This window comes from Paecilomyces variotii, assembly GCF_004022145.1.
Source record: "Paecilomyces variotii strain CBS 101075 chromosome Unknown C8Q69scaffold_8, whole genome shotgun sequence".
NCBI lineage: Eukaryota > Fungi > Ascomycota > Eurotiomycetes > Eurotiales > Thermoascaceae > Paecilomyces > Paecilomyces variotii.
This window is the reverse complement of record NW_021167147.1, coordinates 267,525-294,636: the sequence shown is the minus strand read 5'-3', so window position 1 is coordinate 294,636 and position 27,112 is coordinate 267,525. Positions and strand designations below refer to the sequence as shown.

The 27,112-nt window shown below is 49.0% G+C and overlaps 9 protein-coding genes across 9 annotated transcripts; 2 read left to right on the top strand and 7 right to left on the bottom strand.

Moving 5' to 3' along the window:
• The first annotated feature begins 2,132 nt into the window (after positions 1–2,132).
• Positions 2,133–3,606, top strand: C8Q69DRAFT_472045 (hypothetical protein). Its single transcript, XM_028630953.1, has 2 exons — positions 2,133–2,253; positions 2,337–3,606. Exons 1-2 carry the CDS (start codon positions 2,216–2,218, stop codon positions 3,322–3,324), a joined length of 1,026 nt encoding a protein of 341 aa, XP_028483575.1. The 5' UTR covers positions 2,133–2,215; the 3' UTR covers positions 3,325–3,606.
• A 1-nt stretch (position 3,607) lies between these two features.
• Positions 3,608–9,439, bottom strand: C8Q69DRAFT_434649 (putative rRNA biogenesis protein RRP5). Its single transcript, XM_028628537.1, has 3 exons — positions 8,940–9,439; positions 4,460–8,884; positions 3,608–4,392 (listed from the first exon to the last, which is right to left on the bottom strand). The coding sequence occupies exons 1-3, from the start codon at positions 9,402–9,404 to the stop codon at positions 3,838–3,840; spliced, it is 5,445 nt and encodes a 1,814-aa protein (XP_028483574.1). The 5' UTR covers positions 9,405–9,439; the 3' UTR covers positions 3,608–3,837.
• Positions 9,440–9,645: 206 nt separating this feature from the next.
• C8Q69DRAFT_419858 (WD domain protein) lies at positions 9,646–12,417 on the top strand. The gene is made up of 3 exons (XM_028628380.1): positions 9,646–10,420; positions 10,479–10,589; positions 10,642–12,417. The coding sequence occupies exons 1-3, from the start codon at positions 9,754–9,756 to the stop codon at positions 12,039–12,041; spliced, it is 2,178 nt and encodes a 725-aa protein (XP_028483573.1). The 5' UTR covers positions 9,646–9,753; the 3' UTR covers positions 12,042–12,417.
• A 162-nt stretch (positions 12,418–12,579) lies between these two features.
• C8Q69DRAFT_508286 (putative t-complex protein 1 alpha subunit) lies at positions 12,580–14,565 on the bottom strand (the record flags this gene model as incomplete). Its single annotated transcript, XM_028632957.1, has 6 exons — positions 12,580–12,966; positions 13,029–14,063; positions 14,120–14,224; positions 14,278–14,363; positions 14,419–14,466; positions 14,523–14,565. 6 exons carry the CDS (start codon positions 14,563–14,565, stop codon positions 12,580–12,582), a joined length of 1,704 nt encoding a protein of 567 aa, XP_028483572.1.
• Positions 14,566–15,487: 922 nt separating this feature from the next.
• C8Q69DRAFT_309909 (putative short-chain dehydrogenase) lies at positions 15,488–16,962 on the bottom strand. Its single transcript, XM_028627240.1, has 4 exons — positions 16,530–16,962; positions 16,201–16,430; positions 16,042–16,143; positions 15,488–15,974 (listed from the first exon to the last, which is right to left on the bottom strand). Exons 1-4 carry the CDS (start codon positions 16,817–16,819, stop codon positions 15,781–15,783), a joined length of 816 nt encoding a protein of 271 aa, XP_028483571.1. The 5' UTR covers positions 16,820–16,962; the 3' UTR covers positions 15,488–15,780.
• Positions 16,963–17,616: 654 nt separating this feature from the next.
• On the bottom strand, positions 17,617–20,265 carry C8Q69DRAFT_309959 (hypothetical protein). Its single transcript, XM_028627243.1, has one exon. The coding sequence runs from the start codon at positions 20,096–20,098 to the stop codon at positions 17,885–17,887; it is 2,214 nt and encodes a 737-aa protein (XP_028483570.1). The 5' UTR covers positions 20,099–20,265; the 3' UTR covers positions 17,617–17,884.
• A 2,210-nt stretch (positions 20,266–22,475) lies between these two features.
• Positions 22,476–23,679, bottom strand: C8Q69DRAFT_309950 (isochorismatase hydrolase). The gene is made up of 2 exons (XM_028627242.1): positions 23,397–23,679; positions 22,476–23,320 (listed from the first exon to the last, which is right to left on the bottom strand). Exon 2 carries the CDS (start codon positions 23,278–23,280, stop codon positions 22,708–22,710), a length of 573 nt encoding a protein of 190 aa, XP_028483569.1. The 5' UTR covers positions 23,281–23,320; positions 23,397–23,679; the 3' UTR covers positions 22,476–22,707.
• On the bottom strand, positions 23,680–25,656 carry C8Q69DRAFT_309949 (hypothetical protein). The gene is made up of 2 exons (XM_028627241.1): positions 25,338–25,656; positions 23,680–25,223 (listed from the first exon to the last, which is right to left on the bottom strand). Exons 1-2 carry the CDS (start codon positions 25,410–25,412, stop codon positions 24,003–24,005), a joined length of 1,296 nt encoding a protein of 431 aa, XP_028483568.1. The 5' UTR covers positions 25,413–25,656; the 3' UTR covers positions 23,680–24,002.
• C8Q69DRAFT_310162 (3' exoribonuclease family, domain 1-domain-containing protein) lies at positions 25,462–27,095 on the bottom strand. Its single transcript, XM_028627244.1, has 2 exons — positions 26,821–27,095; positions 25,462–26,755 (listed from the first exon to the last, which is right to left on the bottom strand). The coding sequence occupies exons 1-2, from the start codon at positions 26,957–26,959 to the stop codon at positions 25,902–25,904; spliced, it is 993 nt and encodes a 330-aa protein (XP_028483567.1). The 5' UTR covers positions 26,960–27,095; the 3' UTR covers positions 25,462–25,901.
• Positions 27,096–27,112: the final 17 nt, after the last annotated feature.

Sequence of the window (27,112 nt, the reverse complement as noted above, 5' to 3'; positions counted from 1 at the left end):
ACTACTGTACGATAATCAATAATAATAATAATTTATGCCTAACTACTACGACCCCGATAATGATTATTATTATTATTATTTAAGTTACTACTATGTACTGTACTTTCTCATGCTCGCGTTCCAACAAAAACCTCACCACAGAGTCCAGACCCAGTACTTAGCGAGCGCCACCGCTTCCGCAATTTATTCGGTGGTGACATTCATCCATCTCTTGATTCACATAGGCATTCATACCGAAGAAAGCCCGGCAATCCATACTTTACTCGTTCGAAAGCTGGCTATAATATATGGCGAACTGGAGCTCAAGGTTCTTCCCTGTCATAGTTGCCGTTATGTCTGACAGGACCCCAAACTGGGTACATCTATCTAGTTACTAAAAGGGAAGAGGGCCGTTCACTCTTCCCCTTCTTTGTCGCTTCTCAAATCTCACATGTACCATATATCGGAGGTCGTCTGGATCGTCTCCCCCTCGGTGGACTCATGGAGCAATAATAATCCTCTGCTCACTGGGTCCATGCCTTACCCCAGCGTCCACGCAGTTTTCTGCTGATCACTATCTCGAACCTAAAAAAAGAAACTATCTAGAACGAGGCATTTTGGACAGACAAGAACTTCCATCATGGCCTCAACACGGAAAGGATATGCCAACTCTGCGTCTCAGCCGTCACAGCGTCATACCCGGATCAAATTTGAGATATGATGAGCGCTCCATCAACTCCATAATGAACTGTTAGCCTTCATCTTGTATCCCCTTCCCCGCGTGCCCATATTCAACTACGCGGGGAATACCTTGCGACATCCGAAGCACTGACGTAAAAAAAGAGAGATCAGCAATGTAAGCATTTTCACTCACGTCAGTCGAAGAACGTAGACATACCAGTAGACAATTGCTAGACTAACCAGGGTCGGTCTGGTAACAAGCGCAGATCATAGTACATAGTTACAGCAGTGGCCGCGATAATTTTAAAATGCCTTCTTGAGAAGACGAACAGGATTTCTTCTATCTATCCTATATTAAAGATTCGCAGCATACTCTCATGCTCATTGGTTCAGATCGAGCAGAGTACAGACGCGACCGTCTTTCATCCCACGTACCTATACAATATTAATATACCATTTCTATGTCATATCACTTTTCGAGCACCTCTCCATGCTGGATGCAAGTCCCGAGCTTAAATTTTCATCTTGCATCGAGAATGCCTTCTTATCCGAATACCCCTCCGGGACACTATCCCCCTCCTCCCTACTTAATCTATCGAGTTCTTTTCCACATACACGTATGACTCGGATTCTCCGGGTTTTTGACATTCAACCCCCAATAACATGGCATACACTACCAAAGCCGAATGATATCCGGACACCGGAATCCAAAAGACAGAGAGAAAAAATGTTCATTTCGGCCCGATAGCAAAGACAATCAGTGATTCTATCTATCTATCTATCCGCGCGGAACGGTCGGGAAATGGGATGCGCGTCTGGTTATATGTAATTAACTGACCCGGGACATGTATACTAATCTGGAGTTTCTTTCCGGCTCGTAAATATAGAGATTGTCTTTTGAAACTTCGCAATGCTATGCACTATTACTTATATTGTTTGCCAGTTAACCTGGATGTATGATGATTTCTGGCATCTAATAGTCTATATTTGATCAATTAGGTGAAACTAGTTACATGAGTTCTTTTTTTTTCGATTAGTTACAGTACATACCTAGCGAATACTTATAGTTCGAACCAAGCTTCCATGCCACATCACAGGCTCATTCTTGAAAATTCGGCAACATTCAACTAACGCTAGCTTTCTTCAAGGTGATCAGTCTTGCAAGTAGCTTCTTTTCATCACTGTTCAACTTGTGTAAAGGCCATATAATTAGGTATCCAAAGGGCAATGGTTCTATCCATTGATATGAACGATAGAAAGGCAGAACCTCTTAGAAAAAAATAAAATAAAAATAAAACAACTGACAATTCACCTAGCAAAATGACCCAGAACCTATTCGAATAGACTCAACTTCTTCTCAGTGGCACCGGTGAGTCGTGACTGTTCTCTTTGTCTGGGGCCGATAAGCCCCGGGATCTTATCAGATCGCCCCGGAGAAGTTTCAAGCAAAGCAAAGAAAAAAAAAAGGGCAAAGTTCAATCTCCGTCCGCTTGAAAACGCCAACCACCACCAGCGCAGCAACCACTATTTGCGGTGGTTTTTTTTTTCGCCCAAAATGCCTCACAAGCATAAGAGACGGAAGAATGATGAGTCGTAAGTTCTTTCTTTACTATCGATGTTATTTACATGAGGGATGGGATGGGCTTTTTTCTAACCGTTTAAAAAAAATTCGACAGAGCCTATGACCTCCCGCCCTCCACGATCGCAAAGCCTCTTCCTGTGCGCGAAGCGGAACTGAAGAATAAGAATAAGAATAAGAATGACAACAAAGATAAGAAGAATACCGATGTCGCGAATGGGGCTGCTACAAATAAGAAGAAAAAGTCACGAGCTGGTGGTGGCCTCGTGGACGACACACCCAAGGCATTTGCGCGGTTAATGCAGCTACAGAAGACGGGCCGGATGCCATCCGGGTTGGACGATGGGTCAAAAACCAAGAAGCGCAAACGGGATGGTGCAGGCGATGATAATAACGAGAAGGCTGCGAAAAAGGCCCAAGTGTCGGCGTCTTCGAAAGACAATCCTGCAATCCCGAAGATTTTGCCGGGTGAGAAATTGTCGGATTACTCTGCGCGGGTTAATATGGCGCTGCCACTGTCTGGGATCAGTAAATCGAGAAATCCGGCCTCTGGAGAGTTGCCGAAGTTGAGGGAGACACGGCAGACGAAGCATGAGAAGCATCTACGACGACTACAGAAGGGATGGAGAGAGGAAGAGGCAAAGATCCGAGAACGAGAGCAAGAAGAACGTGAGGAGCGAGAGGCAGAGATGGAGGAGCAGTTGGATCTGTGGAAAGAGTGGGAGGCTGAGGCAGGCAAGAATAAGGCGAAGAAGAAGGGAAATAAATCCAAGAAAAAGAAGAAGGGCAAGAATGGACTAGACTCTGACATTGATGATGACGACGACGATGACCCATGGGAGAAGCTGAAGGAACGAGATCGTGCCTCAAGACCTGCCAACCCCTTGGAGGTGGTACAGGCGCCGCCGCAGTTGATAAAGCCACGAGAGGTGTTCAAGGTGCGAGGAGGTGCGCGAGTCGATGTCGCCAACGTGCCTAATGCGGCCGGAAGTCTTCGAAGAAGAGAAGAGCTGGCCGGTGAGCGTAAAAGTATTGTGGAGGAGTACCGAAGACTCATGGCGGAGAAGAGGCAGCAGGGCTCATGATACCAGGGGGGAAAGAGTTCTCCCTTCTCTCCACGAATTTCAGCGATCTAAAACTTCTCTGTTTTCTGTCGTATAGCATTCTGGTATAATGGAAATACGGTTCTCATTTCACGGGGCCAAGGGCGTTAGGGGAAACTTCTATGATCCATCTGATTTATAGATTTCCTGGATCTGCGGTATGGTGTACATATAACCATGGAATTTCGAAAATAGCTGTCGCGCGTGAATAGTACTACTCATAATGCAAGTATCGCCTCGGTCCCTGGGATACTTCCTTTTCTAGAGATACGTCTAATGTACAGAAACTACGCCATTGCACCGAAGAACAAGTGAAAGAAAATTCTGTCAAGATAGTAGATGGATGGTATCTCATTTAAATCAGACAAATGTCTATATAACACTGTTATGAAAAAGACAATATATTCAATCCCAGCTCCACAACACCCATGTGCATCTAGACCCAGAAACTTTTGTATCTTCCGTGACACGGCAAATTCACAACTGTACAAGGATTTATTCCTGCTGCAGAGACTTGACGTACTCCGCAGCTCTGGCCTTGACCTCCTCAACCATCTTTTCATTGCCGCGTTCCTCGGCCAGCTTCTCCTCAAAGGCGAGCCATTTCTTGAAGAAGAACCGGGCCTGCTTGGGTTTGAGTTTCTTGCTTCCTTCGGCTGGAGCAGCAGCAGCTCCTTTCTTGGTGCTGCGTGTTCCGAGTACTCGTTCAAACAATCTTCGCACCTGCTCTTGATCGCCAGCCTTGATTTCCAAATCCAGAAGGACGTTCCAAATGTCAGCACGCTTCGGGAATGAGGACAGGAGACCTTCGAACACGGTACGACCACGCTCCACGTCTCCGTTGGGTGAGCGGAATTCGAGCTGGCCAAACTTGGATGTGATATCGACGTGAGTGTGGGAGGGAAGAGCCTGGAGGGCACGAGGAAGCAGGGCGCGACCACGCTCTGGCGCAGCCATGGTGTCGAAGAGGAAGTTGGCATAGTTATGGTAGTTAACAGCGGACTGGAAGACCTTCTTCTTGAAGGCAGTCTGGAAGAGTTCATCGGCTTTCTATAATGTGGATATTTGGTCAGTTACTGCTTGACGGAGCAAAGTGTCAAAGACAAAGTGAACTTACATCATTCTTTCCGGACTGGATATAGATACTGATCATGCGCTCGTAGATATCCTGGCTGTCATTGTACTGGCACGCCCGCTTGAAGACCTCTTCGAGAGTGTCATCGTTGCCGTACGTGTTCTCCAAGTTCAGCAGCGCTACCCAGACGTTTAGTTTCTCAGTGTCCTGGCCAATGCTGATGGATCGTAGGGCACGCTCTGCGATCTCTCGCGCCTTCTCGACTTCGCCCAATTCGATCTGGTATGCCATATATTGGAGCCACAACAGCGACGAATCAGGATCTCCGAGCAACAGACGCTCATAGTCAGCCACAGTCTGCGGGCCACGAGCATCCAGCTCTCCGGTGCGGTCGACCTGGATTTCGGGCCTACGGTTCTTCTTCTTTTTCTTCGTGGCCTGGTCGTCGCCGGAGTCTGATGGGGCTGTCTTCTCATCCTCCCCATCGAGGTTGCCACTCCAATCGAAGCCACTGTCGCCCAAACCACCGGAACCACCAAGTCCAGAGCCGTCCTTTTCAATAGCAGGTGATTGTTCGTCTGCACTCTCATCACTCTCGCTGGCGTCCTCCAGCTCGATACCACCCATAGAGACGTCGTGATCCTCGTCGCTCTCGTCTTCATCCATCTCGATATCTACTCCTCCCGAGCCATCGATGCTGATGCCGTCCTCACTGTCTTCTTCGTCGTCACTAGCTTCATCGTCCTCCTGTTCTCCGAAGTAAGATGCTTTCAGTCCGAACGAGATCCTTTCCTTCTTTTGATCAACCTTGAGGACCTTGGCTTTTACAACGTCCCCCTCTTCGAAAAGTTTTCTGGCATCCTCGACCTTCCGATCGGCCATCTCGCTGCGGTGACAGAGACCACTCACGTTTGCGGAGCCGTCTACAACGATGAAAGCACCAAATTCTTCAACCTTCCGCACCTTTCCGGTCACAATCTGACCTGGCTTCAGATCGCGGATGGTGATAGGAGTCTTATAGTTAGGATCAAGAACAGACTCCTTCAAACTCAGATGCACTCTGTTGTTTTCCGGGTCCACGAGAATGACTCTTCCCTTTACGAGCTGGTCTGTCTGGAACTCATCCTTCCACTCTTTGAGATAGGAATCTGACAGGTCAGATACGCGAACGTAGGCTGTGATACCATGTCCAAGAGTCACAAACAGCCCATTGTCAGCAACTTTTCGTACGAAACCGCGAACAATGTCATTCAACTTGAGCTGCTTCAATGACGTTATCTCCGGATCCTGAACAGGAAGAGACGAGCTGAGAACTTTCGAAGGCCGCAGGGAGAGCGCCACCTTTTTGTTGGCATCTACTCCAATAACATAGGCACGAAGGACGTCGTTCTTGTTGTACATTGCGGTGTTGACCTTGGAATAATCGTCTGCCATATCGATCAAGGAAACGACACCAACAACAGTGTCACTGAGTTGCATGATGACTTGCTTCTCAGAGACCTTCGTGACGCGTCCAGGGAGGACGTTACCAGACAACTTAGCCAAGTCTAGCTGACCCGAATTCTGCTTAGCGGAAAGGTCGAGGCGACCCTTTTCAAGGTCGACGGCAGTGACGTTGACTTTCAGCGCAGAGCCAACGGGGAAGTGTTTCTCAATATCGGCCAAGAGAGACAGATCGTCAGTGAGATCGATGGCACGCAGCCTGCCACGGACATTAGGCGACAGATTCACCCAGAGGCAATCTTCAACAATATTGTTGATGAAACCCAACCAAGAAGACCCAACCTTGACCTGGTCGAGGCTCAGCGGAGTCGCATCTTCGGCCTTCAGGAAGCTCTCTTTCGCAGAGAGCTCAAAGACTGGGAACTTGCCAGTACGATGACTGATAGGCAAGAACTTGTGACTGCGAGCATCATGAATGCCCAGGACCTTTACAGGCAACTCTTGCTTCACACGGAAGAAGCGGAGAGGGCGTTTACGGTCCTTGATATCCTCCCACTTATCGAAAACCTCAGAGACATCGATCCGTCCTTGGATGTTATCTGCTAGTTGGACGTTGATCTGTGTTTCCTTGATAGAAACGATCTTGCACTTCGTGATCCGTCCATCAGTGAAGTCCGATACAGTCTTGATATCACCATCAACAGGGTTTGTAACATCCTCAGAACGAGTAGGTCCCTTTTCTTTCCGCTCTTTTGGAACCGCACGGGTAGCTTCGCTAGGTTTCATACTCAATATGAACCTCCGCAAGTCAGGATCAATCGAATGAACAGTAGCAGAGATTGGCTCTGATTTGATCATTCCGAAATCCACTGTGTTGACACGCTCATCGTTCACAAGGCGTTTTGGAATGAGTCCGGTGAGACCGCCGAGGAATTCGACAAAAACGCCATCTGGAGTGATATTTCTGACGAAACCGGTGACTTGTGCACCTTCTTGAATGTCTTCGAATTTCCCGGGTAGGGATCCCTCCTTCAGAGCTTTCTTCAGGCTAGGCTTGCTTGTCACCTTGATCAGACGGTGTGCTCTCTGTATATCCAAGACAAGCAAGTCGTTCAGTTTCTGGCCAACCCTAACTTTGGAAAGAGCAGAACTCTGTTTTGAGATGGAGCCGTCAACCAGATGCTGTGCCTCCAAGCGGGCAATAAGACCAGAGTCCTCCAGCTTCAGAAGCATGTCATCGTTAGATTTTTCGAACACGGTACCCGTTACAAGGTGCCCAGGATGGAGATCTTCAAAAGCTTTCCTGTAGCTGTCAGAGGACGTCGTCGGGTCCTTGCAAGAGACAGCCAATTTCCCAAGAGCTGCATCCACACTGAGAGCGTGAACGTTGACTACCTGGCCTTGTCTGAAGTGTTGCGAAGGATCCTTGATATAAGCTTCGCTCATCTCCGAGACAGGAAGGAAACCACGGACGGAGCCGTAGAACTGCACGACGGCACCATGGGACTGGATACTGACGATGGTTCCTGGAGACTGGGCGCCTGGAACAATATCACCGTAGTCTTTCCAGATCGCTGACTCGCTGTTCAAGAGACTCTTTTTCAGAGTCAACCTGATCTGACGTCTCTCCAGGTTAACGGAGAGAATCCTCACGGAAACCGTCATGCCTTCTCGGAACTTCTTTTCGGGATGCTGCAGCTGTGCGTCGGCAAAGTGCATGGACGGTACGAGACCGCTGATACCGTCCGCTAGGGACACAATTAAGCCGTCGATACCGGTGGGACCGATAAGCAGCTTCTCGATCTTTCCCTTCACAACGGCACCGACAGTCACATCTTCAAGACGGAGGAACGGCTGGTCGATGACAGTTCTTTCGAAAGAAAGGAGATAGAGATTATCCAATGAATTGTAACCAACAACTCTCGCTTCGTGCGTAGAACCGACTCTGAAAGGGCCCTGCTCGGCAGATATACTCTCCACCTTGCCATCTGAGAGCTTGGAGATGTGTACGAAACCAAGATTCTTGGATGACCCAAGTTCAACGTATACTCCGAGACCGGGTTCCACCTTGACAACTTTCGTTTCGGGGATGACCGCAGAGATCGCGGGCCCATCCTTCGTTGGACTGGAGCCACGACCCGTAGTAGCGAACTTGAGGACATGGTCCAGGATGGAGAAGCCCAGTTTGAACGGCTCCGCAGCTGGGAAGGTTGAGAGAAGACGACCCTTGATCTTGGCACCTGTGTGGAATTTCTTTGTCAAGTCTTCCTTCCCCGAGTTCGCACCGGAATGTACCAGGTCGACTGTAGCGTCTAGCACTCCCATGATCTTTCCAATCATTCCGTTCTCAGACACATCCGTAAGAAGGATCTCCGCAGCAGTCCCTGGCAGGAAGGAGTTTATTGTGGGCGCCGAGCTCAGGTAGTGGGCCTTTTTTATTGAGCCTGCAGTTTGAAGATTGCCAGACAGCTTCACAACATTTCCACTGGCGTTGTGTCCTGTCACAACGCACAAAAAGACAGCGCCCTCTTTGATGCTCGAGTATTCGACTTCAGGGTCAACCTCCTTGGACGACATGAAACCCTTGATGTCGGCACCCTCGATACCCAGGTCCATTACGAGACCATGATCTTCCACGCTCACGACTGAAGCTTGGACCACCGTATTCACAACCAGGTCGGACTTTGAAAGACCGGAATTGGCCTGTCTTGGATCAACAGACAACTCGATCTTCTTTTTGTTCTTGGTAGAAGTATCAGCCCCGCTTGCAGCAGAAGTGACATATGCCCGGAGGTATTGCCCCAAACGGAAGTATGCTCTCAAGTCCACCGTATCTTCATCGTCTTCTTCCTCCTCCTCTTCACTTGCATCTTCCTTGAGCAAGTTCTCAATCTTTCGGTCTAGCGTTCGGGAAATGGCAGTCAGAGGGGCATAACCAGTCAGGTTGTTCGGCAGAGCGAGACCGATATCGTTTGCATTTACGCTCGAGACCTGACCTAGAATCATGGATCCAGGTACAATACGCTAGACGAATTAGTCCATAAACAAGGACGATTGGAGAAAGATAATCAGATCTCACCTTGAAGCTGAGTGACTCGATCTTGACGGCCTGCTTATCGTCGGTTTGTGTTTCCGACTTCTTGCTTTTTGTCTTGCTCTTCCGAGATTTCTTCTTGGTTGCAGTTGCAGCTTCACCAGAATCCTCCATTGCAACATCTTCATCATCCTCATCGAAGGTCGAGGGCTTGCCTCCTTTCTGCTCGAAGAGCACATCCCTTGTGGCTTGGATCTGAATCTGCTTCCGTTCTAAGGGCGTAAGAACGCTGGCACCACCACGGGGAAATGTTGGCTCATCGTCGCGCAGAATGGACAATTCGGAAGCCTTTGGCTTGGGCGGCTGTTCCTCCGTCCGCTTCTCTGAAGCTTTGACATTCTGCTTCTTTTGATCTTTCTTCTGCTCATCATCGCCAACTCTCGCCCGTTTCTGGGGCTGACGGGCAGCCGTTTCCGGGCCAGAATTGCCCTTGCGCTTGATAGGCGCCATGATGAGAGCTGGAAAAAATTGACCGCAATACAGGCGCAGCTCTTGATATCGCGGGAAAAAAAGTGTCGACGCTGGAAAAAATCAAAAAAGCGCCAGCGGGGAGGGCGACCGCCTTCCTGTTTGGGAGTGAAAGCAGAGCTGGCCACGGCATGCTCACCGCCTTCCCAGAACAGTAAATCGCGTCACGAAAGAAACGCCGACACGCCCAACGCTCGCTCGTTCTCCGCGACGTGAACATTCCCTCCGGATCCCCACTATGGACCAATTCTCTTCCTCGTGGCCCTGAGACTCTCTCTCTACTCCATTCACTCTTCATGCAGGCCTTCTCTTGACGTTCATTGCCAGCACAATGGTCAGCACGCCTGGTCCCTCCGCGATACCACGGTCTGATCCTGTCCATGTCCCTTCTTTACAGGAAATCCCATCGTCCCCACCTTCGATAGTGTCGGAGGCTGGTACTCGACGCAAGCCCAAGCGACCTCCTCCGGTCACCCCCCGATCGTTTAGGAGGTTCTTTACGCCTCGTTCGTTACTCAATGCGGCGGGCAATACAGGAAATGTCAAGACTAGCCGGCAAGCTCTGAAGGAGCTCAGTTCTCCTGTGGTCAACCGCCTAGGTCCTGCGTTTACTAGGATCCCGAAAGGCATCGACAATCGCCCTGCGAACCACGCCTCCACTGAGCTTACGCGCATACCCAGCACGAAGAGAAAGTTCTCGATTTCATCCCTAGGCTCGCCACAGCAATCATCACCACTGAGAAAAGTCCGTATTGCGCCGCGCATCCACGAAGATGTGATCCTGGAGCGGCCTGTTGACGAGATCCATATACCGGAGCCCGATCGAGAGGCCCAGTCGAAGCCGGAATATGGCCTTGCGAATGCCCTTGAAGAAATCAAGGCTCCTGCCAAGCCCATTCGCCGCTCAGTTGCATTGCAAACCAGTGGCCAATTGTATATGCGCAGCATTGGTACACCACGAGCCAACAGGACCGTAATTCGGTCTACTTATGGCACAGGTTGGTATTCCACAACCTCTATCCAACATACGTTGCAACTAACACCACCGGTGAACAGGATGGCAGGATCAGACCTCAAATTTCTACACTCGGGCGGACGACCTCTATTCCTGCGTAAGCCATACAGAAGATCGTCTTTCCCTTCCGTTTTGCATTGCTTCCTGCAATAGTCAGTGGCCCCGTTTGGTTATGATACTGTCATGCGCTGACCCGTCAAATAGCAAATACGCTCGTTGCTGTCGGCGATGAGGAGGGAGGTATCAGACTCTTAGAATCCGCAAAAAATGACAAGACCGGCTTTTCAAAAGCCTATCTCACATTTCGTCCTCATGGAAACGCGATAATGGATTTGGAATTTTCCGCCGATGACAAACTATTGGCTACCGCCTCCGGAGATCAAACGACGCTCGTCATTGATATGGCAACTCAGAAACCCGTCTACTGTCTTTCGAATCACGTTTCTTCCGTTAAACGAGTTCAATTCCAGCCAGCCTCTAACGGAAATGTCATTGCAACCTGCAGTCGCGACGGTGACGTGAATATTTGGGATCTGAGGTGCAAAGGTTTCGAGAGACCATCGTTACAGGCGCGGTGCTCACTTGATTCCGATATTGAAGATGCGCATGCCGCACTATCGCCCAAAATGAAGTACCCTCAGGTCCTGAATAGCATCCATGGAGCTCATGCATGGATGCCACCTCGACCTTCAGGAACTGAACGAGCAGAGTCTCAAATTGGTCGTCAGGACATTTCGGTCACCTCTCTTGCTTTTCTCCCCCCGGGTCGGGAAAACCTTTTTGTCACGGCGTCCGAAGCCAATGCTTGTGTGAGACTATGGGATCTTCGCACGGCTTACAATATCCGTCGCGGCCGGCCTGTCCCGCTGTCAACCACCCGAGAGCCAGATAGCCATGTCAAGTATAGGCGCTTCGGCCTTACTTCGATGACATTTGGCGGTGACGGATCCAGGTTGTATACATTGTGCAAGGATGGTACGGTGTATGCTTACTCGACAGCACATTTGATCCTAGGCCATGCTCCAGAACTAGCCTTGAACAACACGCGCCCTCGACGTTCCGGGGGGCCTGACAAGGAGGGCCTTGGTCCTCTGTATGGATTCCGTCATCCACGACTTCAGGTGGCTTCCTTCTATGTCAAGACGGCCATTCGCAAGGCCGCAGATGATAAGGGAGAGCTACTCGCTGTTGGCAGTAGTGACCATTGCGCTGTTCTCTTTCCTACCGACGAGCGCTTTCACCAGATGGCCCAGAAACCAGTTACCGATATAAGTGATATACCTCTGCCAGCAACACGCTCTTGTCTGGCTCGTGCTGGTCTGCGCCGCACTAATTCTGGAGCTGGCCTATTTGGAAGATTAGAAGATACCATCCCTATCTATCAGAACGGCACTGCCCTCATTGAAGGCCACAAAAAGGAGGTTTCCGCCGTATCCTGGACGACCGACGGCGAGTTGATAACAGTCAGCGATGACTACTCCGCCAGGTGCTGGCGCGAAGGTCCTGATGCAAGAGACCTCCGCACAGGCGGCGAAACCGAAGGTAGACGCTGGAACTGTGGATGGGCCGACTCGAAAGACTCGTATGACGACGAGGAGGAATAATTTTCATACTCTGTTCCTTTTCTTTATTCTCGCTCTGCTTCCTAGACACATCATCTTTTAATGTTTTGAGGGCGAATTATGCATTGCAAGGCGTCGGGATTTGTCTGTTATTGAGCGTGGCGTCTGGAAGAAAATTCCCTGTCTAATGGGAAATGTTACATGTCATTTTACTCGTCTTTTTCGATATCTTCCATAGCATAGCGAGCAATATTGGATCGTTAAGACGACTTTCCATTTCTTACGATCATTTTCTGGTCTAGAGAAAGTGCTAATTATTTTGGCGGTACCTCAATAATACAAGCCTACAATGCCTACTAGCTACGTCGAAAGAGATCGAATCCGAGTCTTCCATAGCATAATACGATGCGGTTTAGATGGTCATCAGATGTTGTTTATTACTTTTTGTTTATTCAGCTCGCCTTTCCTTTTGCTTATTTTCCCCCAGGACATTTCGCCATTGGGCAGGAAAGAAAGAAAAACTTCGTATCGTTAAAGAACAGTATATGAAGTCAGGGGGTTGTTTTGAATTATGCCTCGTCTAGTGTCCATGTCCATCATCCTCTGCCGGCTGTTCGGGGTCCAGCTTGATCATGGTATCGATACGCATGATAGCAATACAGGCTTCGACGGCACTCTTCAGCTGCTTGATCTTGCTCATGCTAGGCTCGAGCACACCAGCCTTGATACTATCGTGCACACGGCCCTTCGCGAGGTCGAGACCGTAGTTCTTGTACGTCTTCTTCTTAGCAATAGCCTTCTCGTCCTCGTTGGCATTTCCTTCCTGGAGGCTCTGGGAAAGCGCGTGGCGTACACGCAGCTGGGCGACAAGTTCGGATGAGTCCTTGGCAGCGTTGACAGTGAGAGTCTTGGGGATGATAAGGAGAGATTGAGCGAATTCACCAATCGCGAGTTGCTCACGGGAGCTCTGCATGGATCGTATTAGTTCGGTTTGCAATAGACGAGTCAGATAGAAGCGAATATACTTACCACTGTGACAGCGAATTCCTCCAGGTAGACATGAAGAGCAGTCTCGACAGCACCACCACCGGGGACAATGCTACCACTCTCGAGTGTCCTCTTCACAGCGCAGAGAGAGTCGTGCACGGAGCGCTCCATCTCGTCCAGCTGGAAGTCGTTGGGTCCTCGAAGAATGATCGAAGCAGAGGTGTGAACCTTGGTTCCCTTGACAAGGATGCACTCATCGTCCGATATCCGCTCCTGGACAACTTCTTCCGCATGTCCCAAGTATGACGTCTCGAACTTCTCATCGCCGTTCAGATCTGAGAGAGTGCTGACAAGGGTAGCCCCGGTGGCCTTTGCTATCCGTCTTAGGTCCTCCTTCTTGCATCTTCGTACGGCCATCGCGCCTCTTTCAACAAAGAGCTTCAGAACCATGTCGTCGATACCCTTCGTGGTGAGGATGACATTCGCTCCAGACTTGAGAATCATCTCTACTCTCTCCAGGACGATACCAGACTCTCGTTCACGGATCTTCTCGAGTTGCTGAGGGTCATCGACAGTGATCTGGACGCCCAACTTCATCCTCTCCTTCTGTAGGTTCATGTCCAGACAGGCGATCTTGGCATCAGTTATCCGGGTCTTCATAGCCTGCGAGGCGACCGTGCAGTTCAAGGCATAACCATTAACGAGAATGGACTCCGTGGAACTCTTTCCGTGCGCCTTGAGAAGATTCACAGCCTTCACGGGGTACTTAACCTCGTTTTTCTGGTTGGTTGACTTGACCAGCAACATCGCATCCACAACCATGTTGGCGAAGAAGTCTGCATCAGCGCCGATGATCTTACTAGACATTGATGTCTTAGCGATGCTGATAAGACTCTCCTTGCCCAAGCTCTCGACCTTCGTGCTGATGTTCTCGTTCATGTACTTGACAGCTTCTCGGAGAGCTAGTCTGTAACCAGTGATGATGGTAGTGGGATGAATACGGTTCTTCATAAGCTCGTTTGCTCGTTTTAGGAGCTCGGAGGCAATCAGGACGACAGAAGTGGTACCATCTCCAACCTAGCTAGCATCAGTATGAACTGCATCGAAATAATGAGGGATTATATGATCCAGACCTCCTTGTCCTGCTGCTGTGCCAGATCCACCAAGATCTTTCCAGCAGGGTGTTCGATATCCAGAAGACTCAGAATAGTAGCTCCATCGTTCGTGACCGTGACATCCTGAAGATTTGTCAGTGTAAAAGTCAGGAGTGAGGGGCACGGATGCTTCGTACACCGATATCATCCACCATCATCTTATCCAGACCGGAAGGGCCGAAGGAGCTCTTGACGACATTGGCGATGGCTTGCGTCGCAAGAACTAAACATGGGTCAGCACGTATGAACAAGCAATTTCCGCACTAGATTCGACATACCATTCTGATCCCGGACATCTGCTCCGCTGATTTTCTGCCCACCCAAGACTGTGCGAGCTGTCAGTGCTGGTCTCAAGACACGAATAAGGGAGAGGCGGCCATACAGAGAGTGCCCGCATTTCGCGGCTGCTCAAAAATACCAGACATGCTTGCAAAACAGACAGAAATGATGCTGTGATCTGTCTTCAAAGCTCCGACTGCCTGCTGCCGAGCGATGCTTTTCGAGGCCCAAAGAAAGCGTGTCGCGCTAAAAGTTCTGCCGCTCCAAGGCGGTGAACATTCCAGATGGTCGACATCCCACTTGAACTGAGGGGATGGCACATCTGGAAACATCAATACGTTAAAATGCTCCTATACAGCTATGATATCTTAATGGGGGTATTATTTATGGCGCACTTGTAGTGGTAGGATATAGGTGTTGAGTTTCGTTGACTATGCGCCTTTACAGCCACTTCCAGTCTCATGCGACAACCCCACCTTCCAATAGATATTTGACATTAAGGAGCAAAGACACAATACCCTAGAATTCTGTTGGGTTTATATCTCAATTATGGACCCAAGCAAGAAGATATGCTAATCATCTCATCTAATCACACTTCACAGCCTACATCAGACGGGCTACAGGCCCTCATAGCAGCTGGTCCCCCATACAGAACAAAGCCTTGAGCTGGAGTATCTTTTGCATTCAGGCCCCGTGCCTGCGAGCTGCTATCATGGACAGTGGTCCTGCGCATATCTCTCCGATATTCGCCTGCAAACTCTCCCGCTCGGTCCATCACAGCAGTACTATCCCACAATCTCGTGTCACCAGGATCCTTTCACGGAATACTAATAGTATATTTATCCTGGGTTACATGTTCCATTAACAATGCACATGTTCTTTGGTATATATGCCATTATAAAGTGTCAATAATTGAACTCGTTACTTGTTGAGTCGACTGCAGCTCATGTGGGAAGCTAGCGGATTCAACCCTTATTCCCTACCAGGGAGGTCCAAATCATAGTGAAAGAATATATGATGGCATACTAGCAGGACCATTTGTTCGGTGCCCTACAGATCTGCCTATCACTTACTACTGCACATCGGGCAATGTTCACATTGAGAATGCCAACCAACGAGAATGGAGTTCCTGATAATACGCATAATGTGGCTAGACTTGTGCGGCTAGGCGTGGCAAAATACGTTCCTTTGCCAACCCTCTTTCTGATTTATATTGCGGAAGCTACCTAAAGCCTATATGGATACTTTGCGTCGAATGCGCCATGGCAATTCTTCGTTAGATATGTCTCTATATTCTTGTATGGACTGTCAGTGTTATGTGCGGTCGTGGATATTCAATATCCACAATTGAGATGACTCAATCATCGAGCAGTATAGGCTCCATCGATGTACATGTTTGCTCCAGATACCCATGCTGCATCATCGCTAGCGAGAACGACGGCAAACTTGGCCACGTCTTCTGGCTTGCCCGGTCCACCGAATGGATGCCTTCGTTTGAGATCGTCAAGGGGTGTCAGATTCGTTGTGGTCTCAGCCATAATCGCAGTTTGTATGTCTGCAATGAGGTTAGCAATTACAATTCTAGGTTCTGAACAAGAATGTGGTGACAGGTGAGCTCTTACACCCAGGACAGATAGCATTGCAATGGATTCTATCCTTGCCATAGTCAAGAGCAACCTGTCTAGTAAGACTGCTCACAGCACCTTTAGATGCACAATATGACGCTAGAAGTATTTATATTAGCATCTTCTCACAGCAAGTCGACTTTGTTGTCGACATACGGTTATTTGGGCCAGCAATAAGACCCATGATGGAGGACGTATTGATAATCCAGCCTCTATCACCCGAAGGATGTGGATCTTGTTTGAGCATCTGTGAAATTGCGTATTTGCAACCAAGGAACACCGATTTCGCATTAACTTGCATGGTCAAATCCCACACCTCTTCGGTCGTAGTATGAATTGGTTGCGGATCGCGAGCTTCGACCGAAATGCCGGCATTGTTGACGATACTGCGGAGCATAGTCTGATTAGTTCTTATTGATCCTTCAAAGATCGCGTAAAGACACAAAACCAAGTGAATCGTCCAACAGATATTAGGTAGTCCTTACACATCTAGTCTTCCATACTCATCCACTGCAGTTTTGACAAGAGCTTCCACGGACGCGGCATTGCCCACATCCGTCTGGATGAAGATTGCTTTACCACCGTTCTGTCTGATGAGTTCATCAGTGTTTATATGCAACTCATCTGCAATAACCGAGCGAGTGGTAGCTTGGAGATCGCCGCAGACCAAATGAGCGCCTTCGTGAGCATATGCAAGTGCGATAGCTCGACCTAGACCGGAGGAAGCACCCGTCACAATTGCGACTTTGTTCAACAACCGTTGAGAAAACGCCATGATAAAGAATGAGAAATCTACAGAGAGGGTCCTTGATCAGAAGCCTTAAACCTTCAACTTCAGGTTCTTTTTTTCTTCTTCGGGAAGCTGATCTGTGTAGAATTGAGCGTCCTCAGAGACGAAGGGCACACCCCGCATTTATATTCCAGGGAATTATGCAGAGACATTTTCCGATTCCTGATTAAATTAGAAACCCCCTTATCCTGGAAAGTCTTCCGGTCCCACAACTCTTCAACCGACTGGCATTGTTAGTTTCGAAGAGAGGAAGATGACTCTTCTCTCTTCGTTAGATGCAGCAGGAAAGCTGGGGTAACCGGACCGAGACAAAGCGGACCAAGGAAGGTGAAGCGAGACCTCCTATTACGTTCATCACGTGACAGTGTAGATGAACGGTCGCCTTCATTATGATTGAATTGCAATATCGGATCAAGGACGGCACCTGGCGTGAAGATATCAGCAGTAAAGCGTTATATATATCAGTGGCTCGAATGATTTCAATTAGCGAGGCGCTTTTCGAGCAGCTAAGCATCCCTTACAACATCTTGACATCTTACTTTGCCCGTACAAACGGTCGAAAACTTAAGCCTCGTGTATAATTCTGTTTGCATTGGAGCCGGAATAATAAACGAACAGTAGATATACCGGAAGTGTTATGGGAGAGGTAAGAGAAACTATGTAGTATGAATATCCCTTTTATCCCTTCTATGACCAAAACCGTATAACCGTAATCCAATGCAATGACTTGGCCCTCCGCGCAAGTTAGAACCCAATTTTCCATCCGAACAAAAAGAAAAGACCAGGCTAAGGTGTGGTATAAGTGCAGAACACAAAAGAAAAAAAAAGAAATGCAGCATGGGTGCGCCCCGAAGAATCTAGAAACTGTAACCAACCAATGGCGCCATATATAACCGTCAGCTGGCTTGAAAAAAAGATGAAACCATGTCCCAAGTACGTAGTGTAAAATATGAAAAATGGAATAAAATAAAACGAAGGAGGATTGTTGCTACTCAGGAGTATGCAACATTTTAATAGCGACAAATGTAATTCATTTGGCCGGATGCGCGTTCACCGCACTGCTCGTTGCGAGTCTGGACTGCCGTTGTTCAGACTACTTCTCCGAAGAGGAATGTGCTTCCTGCTGTGAGAGAAAGCCGAAGAGATATACTGCTTTTGAAAAGCCCTCTGAGGAGTTGAACATCGTTTGCTTGTCGGTTCATCAAGATCTATTGGTTGTACTGCGTTGAAAAAGTACGCCACGTCATTGTCATCAACGCTCTTGATCTGTATGGGACGGACGTCAACATGCGGAAGCTCGATGATATCGTCTGGATCATCGTCGACGTAAAATGTTTTGTCATTATCGTCTTCTGGAGGTGACGCCTGTGCGCACATACGACGAATGGCAGATGGTCTTGATTGAAGCATGTCCGCTCTGTTGCGAGAGCCAGATGTTGCTGAAGAACTTGGGCGGAAGGCATTTTTAACCTCTGAGTCTAAGTTCACCTTCGGGATCGATCTCAGAGGGACCTGCGAGTCGGACGCACCACGGTGAAGGTTTCCGTACGGGACAGATCCTCTCTGGGCTTCCCCATGAAAGTGCTGGTCGGGATACATAGTAGCAGCAAGACCAGCGGAAGGTCTCTCAGCAAACGTGTGCCTCCGTCCCCGGCCACTCGTTTCAGGGCGCTTAACGAGCTTATCGTATGCCTTTGATGGTATAAGCGATGATATGCTTTTGCTTCTCCTCTTCCGTCCTTGGGATGTTTTACGGATAAGCTTCGTGAACTGGTTTTCCCTCTCGAGAGGGTATCTCTGTGACGCCACTGGGGTTTGGAGCTCGCTATCAGTGAGGAATTCATCCTCAGTCAGAGGTGGCGTGAACGGGGGGGCCATGATATCAGGGACTGGCACACGGCGGAAAGCCTCATGCGAGTTGATCTCCCGAACGATGGCATCTTGGAGGGTCTCAAAGGTAGGAACAGGTGATTTGACATGCGTCGACACATAGGCTTGCTTGAACATATCCATGATTTCCTCTGCATTATACGTGGACGGCAGCGGTGACGAGATAGACGAAGGCGTGGCGGCTGGAAGCGGACTATTCACAATTTGCGCGATGCTGGGACTTGGGACACCCAAGTCCTGGTGTGGTGTTGGTGGTTGTATAGCCCGATGTTCGATCTTCATAGGATTCCTGGTTGAAGCTAACTGTGTGTTGATCCGAAGATCCCGTACATTCTTTTTAGATGTTGCTCGAGAATCCTCGACTCGCTCCGTGTTTTCTGAGTTATGTTTTTCGTTTGAATAAACTGGATCAATTGACACGCATGAAGTTGCTGGCCTTTGGCAGCAGAGATCTGGTAAGGTCGGACTATCCGGGAGGGGGACACTCGACATCTTCCTGCCATATTTGAAAGCTTCGGGCACTTCCAGAAGGGTTGACTTTCCGGGTCCAGCATCATTGCGTGGGGAATTCTGCGCTTTTGCTAACAGATTCGGCGCGGATTTCTGTGATCGTAGACTTTCTGTAGAAGTTTGTATAGGTCCTTTTTCCTGATTGCCGGGATTCTCACTGAAAGAACCAGAGTTCTGCAGTAGATCCACTTGCGGAGAAGTAACCAACACACTGCTATTCTCTCTTCGAAGAACTGTCGGTATGTGGGAGACTCGGCCTCTGCCAAGGAACCCTGCTCTTGTTGTTGGCCGTGTCTCCGAGGAGTTGCCGCTTTTGCGCGATCCCGAGTTCGAGACACTGCTTCCCCTGCTCGCTATGTTCCGATCTGCCACGTCTTCATGGTATAGAGCGGATATAAACCGGGCATACCGAGATCGTTTCTGTTTCTTTTTCCCTGGCTGTAAAATGTTTCGGTCGGCGACATTTTCGTTGTATGGATCCGTCAGCGACGTGCCGTTCATCTGGTGACTATGAGAGGACACTGCTTCTACAAGATCGACATGACGTGTGGTCCTGACTGTGAAGGCGCTGCGAGTATCGGATGGACAATGAGAGATTGCAGACATAGGCCGCGCCTGAAATTGCTCATGCAGCTCTTCAAACTGTTTCTCAATACCAGCAAAGTGATGGCTCATGTCCAACCGAGGTGATCTAAGCTCAGGAGGAAAGCCGGGACTCATTGGTGAAAGAACAGCTGACTGCGCATAGCTTTCGACACGGTTCAAGTGGCCCAGGTCTGCTGTCGAGTCTTCGTGGTGTCTCGTACGAGGACGTCGTAGAGACACACCTTTTTCCGGGTTGAAAAACTTCCTTAAGCCCACCATCTTGAAAGACCTTGTCCCACAATGATAGCAACGACTCAAAGTTCCACGGTCAATGATTTTTCAGATAACAATATCCCATGGAAGATGTCAGTTTCTCCAGGGGCCCTCAAAGAATCAACAGGGACGTTAAGGCCGTGAATTCCGGATATATGACGTGGTGAATAATTCTAGTGGTGTAAGGACCGTGTCTATGCTAGAGAAGCAGTGGCTAAGTCAAAACTCAGAAAACGATGGACTTGAATAAGACGAGGGTAGATAAGGGAGCAGAGCTCTGCTTCATAGTATGCTTGGAATCGTTGAAGGGAATAAGGAGTGACAGTGATATACAGCAGAATGATGGTGTTTCACAAGCGGAAGGAAGCAAAAGCTGCGTCTTCATCTCAGATCAAGTCCCGTGCACTCGACCAGGGGAAGACGGGGCCGATCACATCGATACCCAAAGCTATGGGTGTGATGGGGCTGGCCCGTGGAACTGATGCCAATAGAGAACGATCATTTGACGGGATGAACGAATCTTGCGGTTCAACTGCCAGCAACGGTCTGGAGACCGGGACGTTGATAGCGGGGCCTGTCCCGTCTGTAGAAGCTATAATTTCCCTGGGTCAATTAGCTTCATATCGATTTTTGGTCGGCATCTTGGGTTCGAATAATCAATAACAATAATAATAATTCCTCGGACGTTCCACAACTGACAGTGCCTCCGCTAGATACAGGGTAAGTAGAAGGCCATGAGCACAAATAAGGAAAGTCGTCACATCGTCTGGCCTCTACTACTCCGTAATACTTACTACTCAGTCGACGGGATACGCCGGGTGCACGATGGTCCCCGACGCACGAGGCATCGGTTCGTGAGCTGAAGGACATCCCGGAGGATCATCATTGGCTTCGGCCACGCGTCGATCGTCAAGCAAGAAATTGATCAAATTTAGGAACGGTTAGTGCGCTCAGCCCGGAGTCCTGAGCGTTGAGTCTGTACCTGGCTAAGCCTCGTTAGGTTGCACTGCCAGCGTTAGTCACTGTTAGCCTTGAGAAACAAGTCGATGCCAGGGCTCAGGGGCCTAAGCCAACTACCTGGATGGTTGCCGGACCTCGGCCGCGGGCAACACGGACGTTGCACAAGAGTCCTGCGCTAGAAAAACGCGGTTCAGTTCTTCGGTTATTCTCAGAAGTTGAGGAGTCGTTGGGGGCCATCTCATGAAGGCCTGGAATGGAAGGTGTTAACGCCCGGTCTATCACGTGACATGTCCATCGGATCTGATTACGGAGTAAGTAGGTAAGTCGTAACTAAATAATACTCTTTGATTGTCGACTTCATCATCGTGAAGCTCGTTGGCCCTCTCTCCATCGCGCAGACCTCGGAGGTTCGATCATTTCTTCTCAGAGGTCCAGTTCCAGGTCTCCAAGGCCAACCCTAAGCCGGGGATTACTGCGCAGGTACCCCTCGATTTGACTGAGAAAACCTTCGAAGATGGAGACTCATGCAAACCGGGCCATTAGACCTAATTTTACGCGCCAAATATATTATCCTCATCCATTATTATTAGTTCAACGAGTTTTTCATCGATAAATGGTGCTAGTTAATTTATGGTTAGTGCTCCGAAATCGTAATTGATCTTCAATCGGCGATCAATCTAGGCACTTCAAGTCCATTGAGATGCATGAAAATAATACCTGCTAAGTTGTCAATATACGACAGACTACGAAATACGATAGCCAACATCCCGCATGTGATTGTGTCATAGATCTAGACACCGAGAACTCAGACAGCTTAATCAAGTAGCACTGCTAACTCGCATGGGAACCAATTCACTACAGCCTTGATCTCACCAGTATCTGCAACTAACGAGGGGGTTCACAGACGTCAAAGCGCGATGTTGAAGACTCTAGATCAGATCCTAGCGGCCATGAAGCGCCCAGTGGCTATAGTATATACTCTTATCGTTTGTGGCTGTCGGGGACCTTCACAGTGGACGCTAGCTAATTAATATGTACTATGATTACCCATGTGTCGGGACTTGGGCTACAACTAACAAGGCCGGTGAAACTACAGATGATGTTTCAGGGGTTCTAGAACCGAAACTATTATTCTGTAGGAAATATGTCAAGCCACAGTGCCACACACTTCTCCCTGATCTACAGGTCTGACTGATCCCCTTCGCCCATGGGCCGAAGATGAGGAGCTATCGATGCCTATCTGATTTATAGATATAGCTTGATCAAAGTGAGGAGATCTTCACCGCAGCGCAACATCAACTCAGGAGCAAGCTCGGTGATGTCGGGGGATTTCATAGTGCATTGTATAATTGTACGGAATCCCAGGCTAGCTAAAGGAATACGGCGGCTGACTTGACAGGTTGTGCATCTAGGTAGTTCTCACACTGGAAATCGTTGAACAGAAACCCCGGACTGATTTTCATCCTATACCGGCCATATTCAAGTCGCAACCAGATCTGATCCACAACTGCCAATGAGAATATTAACGAAAGACGTCATGTCATGTCAGATGTTAAGGAAAACCACTCGTTACCGTCAACAGAGTTTGCAAGGCGGCGAACGAAATCACAGTTCCGTGTCAGAGATCATAATATAGGACCAAATATGATCTCTAACTACAGACTCTTGATCCACGACTCCGAAGACATAACCTCTCCCTGTTTCGGGAACACCTTTTCGACAAGTACCCGATGGACTTCCTCATCCCCATCCAAACATAGGTCATCCAGAACGGTTATCGAGAAGTCCTGATCAGCGGCATGTCTCACAGTTGAGAGAACAGCACCGCTGGTCGCGATCCCTGTAATGATAAGGGTATCGGCACCAAGACCGCGGAGGACGACATCTAGATCGCTTCCAGAGAATGCTGAAACACGGCGCTTTGACACGAGGATATCTTTCTCTGTGGGCGCAATTTCAGATGGAATCTGCACAGCAGGCTTTCCTTCCACGAATGCATCTCCGGCAGACGCAAGAACTCCTGCGAACATTTTATTGCTCGAAGAGACCTCCGGGTAGCCGGGGCGGAAATTGACTGTTACGTAGATGACTGGAATCGACTTTTCGCGTGCTGCGTCGATGGTCTTTGCCGTCTGGGCGAGAAATCCAGATGAACTCGGGAAGCGGGAAATGATGCCTTGCTGGAGGTCAAGCACCAGCAAGACCTTTCCCTTATGCGCAGATGCCATTGTGTTTACGGCTTGGTGGTTTGAGTTCGACGGGAGAGAACTGTGCAGTAAGTCAGAACCCAGAGCAACGCAGCAGAATGAGTCAAGAGGTGCAAAACGTGGGATAGCAGCCTTACTTAAGTGAAATTTCTAGGATAGAACAGTATCTGTGTGTGAGAAGTTGTCTTTCCAATCATCGAGTTGGATTCGTGGACACGTTACTATATACCACTCCCACGAATCCCGGTTCCGGCTCCGACACACAAATGCGAAGCGGAACCGGGATAGACTAGGTACTGTAGTATCCCACCACCGACTACTCACCAGTCGTCCACCTGCGGTAATTAGTCTGCTATAATTCAAGCACGTCTTCAAATTCCACAAGATGCACAATATAATCTATCCTCTTTTACAGGATAAACTAAACTGCTGTCAAATTTGTCCTACGTCGTCATAGCCTATCGCTAATTCACAGCCTTATATGTCAGAAGGTTATCGGTGAAGCCGGTGTATATCTGACGCTAGTTCAACCCGGTGACCTTTCCATCGTGTGCTATACATTACTATGGAGGGGCATCATATCAATTAACCAACGGAGTTAACGGAGTCACTGGAGTTACTCTCGAATCGTCTATGACTCTATCATTTACTACACATACTGATGTTCACATCAGACACCCGGTTATTAATGAAATGAAAGACACAGGGTAAGCACAATAGACAGATCCAGAAGTTGCTAGATATTACTCCAGATCACCTTCAAGGTCGATGACGGTTTGCGGCATCTGAGGTCGGGTTTTCTGACTTGGTTCCTGAGATTCGGTAGAAGCTCTAGTTGCCAATTGGTCTGTCTCAGACGTGTTGCATCCAGCAGCAGTCTGATCTGCAGTTGTCTCTTCGCGACCGATTTCCGCAGGCTCTGATTGAGCCTGAACTTCCTGCATAGTCTCTGCATGGTCTGCCATGCCTCTCTGTGATATGGGACGCTGTCCTCTATGACCGATACCTGGCGTTGCACGGCGGCTTCTAAAAAACGGCGGTCTTATTATTGGATCGATGCGGTCATTCTCAATAGCTTCTGGGCCAAAACTATAGGTGGTGGCCGGGCCCCGGGGTTCGTTGTTTGTTCGCTGGAGGCGGAAACTACTCGGGAACGGACGAGAAAAAGGATGGGCAGTGTATCCATCACTGTGTTGTCGATGGTGAGGTACGCCTGCCTGTGTAATATAAGGTGTCCTTGACATTGTTGCAGACGTGCTCCTAACCATCTCGTTTCGCCGCCCGATTTCAAGCGACCCGTTCGCACCTTCATTCGACGTATGTTGTTGCCCTTTCGAGATGGCCTGCATAGAGCCATCGGAGATAGAATGAGTACCAGGAGTTTTCAGGGCATGCTTTTTGTGCCTCGGTGCTTGGTCTTCATCATCACTCAAGAGTTCTATCTTCACTCCGCCCTGGCCCCCCCTGAGGTTGAGAGATGTACGAGCACGTTCCTGACAGTCCTCATCGCGGGCCACATGTTGGGTCACGGGCCGTTCCTTTATTTTCTGTTTTTCAAGCTTTCGTGTCGTCTTCGTCCTCTTAGCGAGCGGGATATCCTCATCCGTCTCAATATCGGCGCATTCAGCTTCGTACAGACTGCCATCGCTTTCGTATTTGGCATCTTTATCTGCCTCAGGAGGAATCCCGTAATCAAAGGAATCTTTCAAGTTGAGTTTGTCATTTCCTGGTCTCGTACTCACTTTCGTCACCGGAAATTCTGCTCCGCTGTCAAGAGTAGGGTTATCGTCGGCTTCTCCTTTCTCCTCGGGTTTCTTCGCACGAGAGGCAGCGTTCTTCTGTGACGCAGCCTTGAAATCTTCGTTCATACTTCCTTGTTCGATCTGCTTCTTCAGTCGTGAAAATCGCATCCGAGCCGCTGGTGCGTTGAGGCCGGCCTGTTCGCCGACTGCACGGAAGTCGATCTGAAGAATAAGCCCTCCGTCAGTAGGATATACTAGCAGAAGCGAATGCCAGCAGCTAAGTGAGTACTTTGGCTTTGTGTTTCTGCTGTTATCTCAGCGGAAGTTGTTACTTACGGATCTGTAGTCCGAGTTTTGTAGGCAGAGATAGAGAAAGCGGAGGTTGATGTCCAGCTGGATTTTGGATGGCATGCCAGGTAAGGCTACCCTTCAGAGCTTCTTGTGATCTTGTGGTGCTAGCGAGAATAGGATAAGAAGATTTGAGAAGTTCCGGAGTGTTTGTCTCAAATAGTATCTGTCAGAGGATAGATCAACCGTATGAGGGTCATGAACAACAATTCAGAAGAGTGCTAGATACGCAGAAGTACTCTTAAACCGAAGGAATAGGTGCAAGAGTGTGTTTCAGGCCCGCATAAGTTTCAGCGTGCAGTCTCTTTCAGGGCTCTCTGCAGGAAAGCGTTATATGCGGGCCTAGCTCTCTGTCGGATGATATCTTCTGGACAGCGGAGCATGTGTACATGCATTATCGAATAGTCCATTATTGGCACAATGAGAGAAATGTTCCTTCTTGGGGACATGAATCGTATCTTTATTCTAATACTGCATAACGCCAAACCATGAAAGAGATCCACCTGTAGCTTTGTACTTTTAGAGAAAGGTTGTGAAGGAGAACACATGGCTTTACACCTTCATTTCAACATCTCCATTATTACCCGTCGCTCCTGTAGATCCGGCCATCATCTGAGCATAATGCTCTGCGGATTCTCTGACAGCCTCTGCGAGAACCGTTTGGGCTGCACGAGCCGCATCGACGGCCCCATCAATTAAGGCCTCGTGTCCGGAGCGCTTGTCATCAGCACTTAAGGATATCCTAGAGGTATCGCCCTTGAGCCACAGCTCAGTGATCTCATCACGAGAGGGCAAGTAGCCGACAACACAAGCGGATATGATGGATTGATGCTCAGCAGGGTCGGTATCGAGCAGTAGTTTCGGTGCGTCCGGTGCATCAGGCTCCGCAACGAGGGCAGCGACTCCTCCAGAAACCAAGTCTAGACAGTCGATCCTAGCATCTGCGATGGCTGCAGAGGCAGCTGTGATACAACCAGCAAGAACGTTCATCATTCCCCACGAGGCGTCGTGCGAGCCCGGAGTATCGCCCCACCATCGGTCATCTTCTGCCTCCAACACTGTGATCGTAACGTCCAGCCCACTCTTCGGCCAGCGCTCAGCTATGATCGCACCGCGAATTGCAGTTTCGAGGTGCACCCCGAGATCGCGTTCGCTGGCATCGCGGATATGACCCTTTCGTCTGCGAGCAGCGAAAGGTGCGTATTTCACGTGCGTCGTAAGCACAAGATTCGGGGAGAAAGCCGCTGACCGTGGTAGAGGCTTAGGTCCATGAACAGTACATGTGAGTTTGAGAGCAGAGGAGGGCGGAACAAGAGACTTGGAAGTCGAGTTGGTGGTGGAGTTGGAAGGTTGGATTTCAAGATATGCGGAGCCTGTCGCAGAGGGAATGAGGCCCGTCTTTAGGACTACACACGAGAGGGGAGATGTCAGTCTCAGTTGTCAAATCAAACCCTATACTTAGGGATCATACAAATCTTTCTGAGTTCAGTAGGCTGTCTCGTCCGCGTCGGCCTCTCTGTCGCAGCGCCTGTCGCGGACTTCAAAAGCGACGCAAAGACTGGCGGCCTCGTGCCGCCGGGCGGCCCATTGATCCTTCTTCTGTCAGTCATTACACATGACTTGCTATCATATCACAGCGCTGAAGTAGTAAGAAAGTGATCGGACAGCAGATGAAGCTTCGTCGTAGCTGTCAATGCCGTCCACCTGGACGTCCCAGAAACGGAAATCTACAATTTTGGAGGGATGTTTGCACTGTTTGGTTG

Excerpts from the sequence above, each read along its gene's own strand:
- C8Q69DRAFT_309959 (XM_028627243.1), bottom strand. The coding sequence starts at position 20,098 with ATGGTGGGCTTAAGGAAGTTTTTCAACCCGGAAAAAGGTGTGTCTCTA.
- C8Q69DRAFT_434649 (XM_028628537.1), bottom strand. The coding sequence starts at position 9,404 with ATGGCGCCTATCAAGCGCAAGGGCAATTCTGGCCCGGAAACGGCTGCC. Across the intron at positions 8,885-8,939 it reads TCGAGTCACTCAGCTTCAAG|CGTATTGTACCTGGATCCAT; the intron begins GTGAGATCTGAT and ends TAATTCGTCTAG. Across the intron at positions 4,393-4,459 it reads TCCAGTCCGGAAAGAATGAT|AAAGCCGATGAACTCTTCCA; the intron begins GTAAGTTCACTT and ends TCCACATTATAG.
- C8Q69DRAFT_309909 (XM_028627240.1), bottom strand. The coding sequence starts at position 16,819 with ATGGCGTTTTCTCAACGGTTGTTGAACAAAGTCGCAATTGTGACGGGT. Across the intron at positions 16,431-16,529 it reads GAGTATGGAAGACTAGATGT|TATCGTCAACAATGCCGGCA; the intron begins GTAAGGACTACC and ends TATGCTCCGCAG. Across the intron at positions 15,975-16,041 it reads CAATGCTATCTGTCCTGGGT|ACATACAAACTGCGATTATG; the intron begins GTAAGAGCTCAC and ends ACCTCATTGCAG.
- C8Q69DRAFT_472045 (XM_028630953.1), top strand. The coding sequence starts at position 2,216 with ATGCCTCACAAGCATAAGAGACGGAAGAATGATGAGTC. Across the intron at positions 2,254-2,336 it reads AGACGGAAGAATGATGAGTC|AGCCTATGACCTCCCGCCCT; the intron begins GTAAGTTCTTTC and ends AAAATTCGACAG.
- C8Q69DRAFT_419858 (XM_028628380.1), top strand. The coding sequence starts at position 9,754 with ATGGTCAGCACGCCTGGTCCCTCCGCGATACCACGGTCTGATCCTGTC. Across the intron at positions 10,421-10,478 it reads TCGGTCTACTTATGGCACAG|GATGGCAGGATCAGACCTCA; the intron begins GTTGGTATTCCA and ends ACCGGTGAACAG. Across the intron at positions 10,590-10,641 it reads TTGCATTGCTTCCTGCAATA|CAAATACGCTCGTTGCTGTC; the intron begins GTCAGTGGCCCC and ends CCCGTCAAATAG.
- C8Q69DRAFT_310162 (XM_028627244.1), bottom strand. The coding sequence starts at position 26,959 with ATGACTGACAGAAGAAGGATCAATGGGCCGCCCGGCGGCACGAGGCCG. Across the intron at positions 26,756-26,820 it reads TACTGAACTCAGAAAGATTT|TCCTAAAGACGGGCCTCATT; the intron begins GTATGATCCCTA and ends TCTCGTGTGTAG.
- C8Q69DRAFT_309950 (XM_028627242.1), bottom strand. The coding sequence starts at position 23,280 with ATGGCATCTGCGCATAAGGGAAAGGTCTTGCTGGTGCTTGACCTCCAG.
- C8Q69DRAFT_309949 (XM_028627241.1), bottom strand. The coding sequence starts at position 25,412 with ATGCCATCCAAAATCCAGCTGGACATCAACCTCCGCTTTCTCTATCTC. Across the intron at positions 25,224-25,337 it reads AAAACTCGGACTACAGATCC|ATCGACTTCCGTGCAGTCGG; the intron begins GTAAGTAACAAC and ends CTTATTCTTCAG.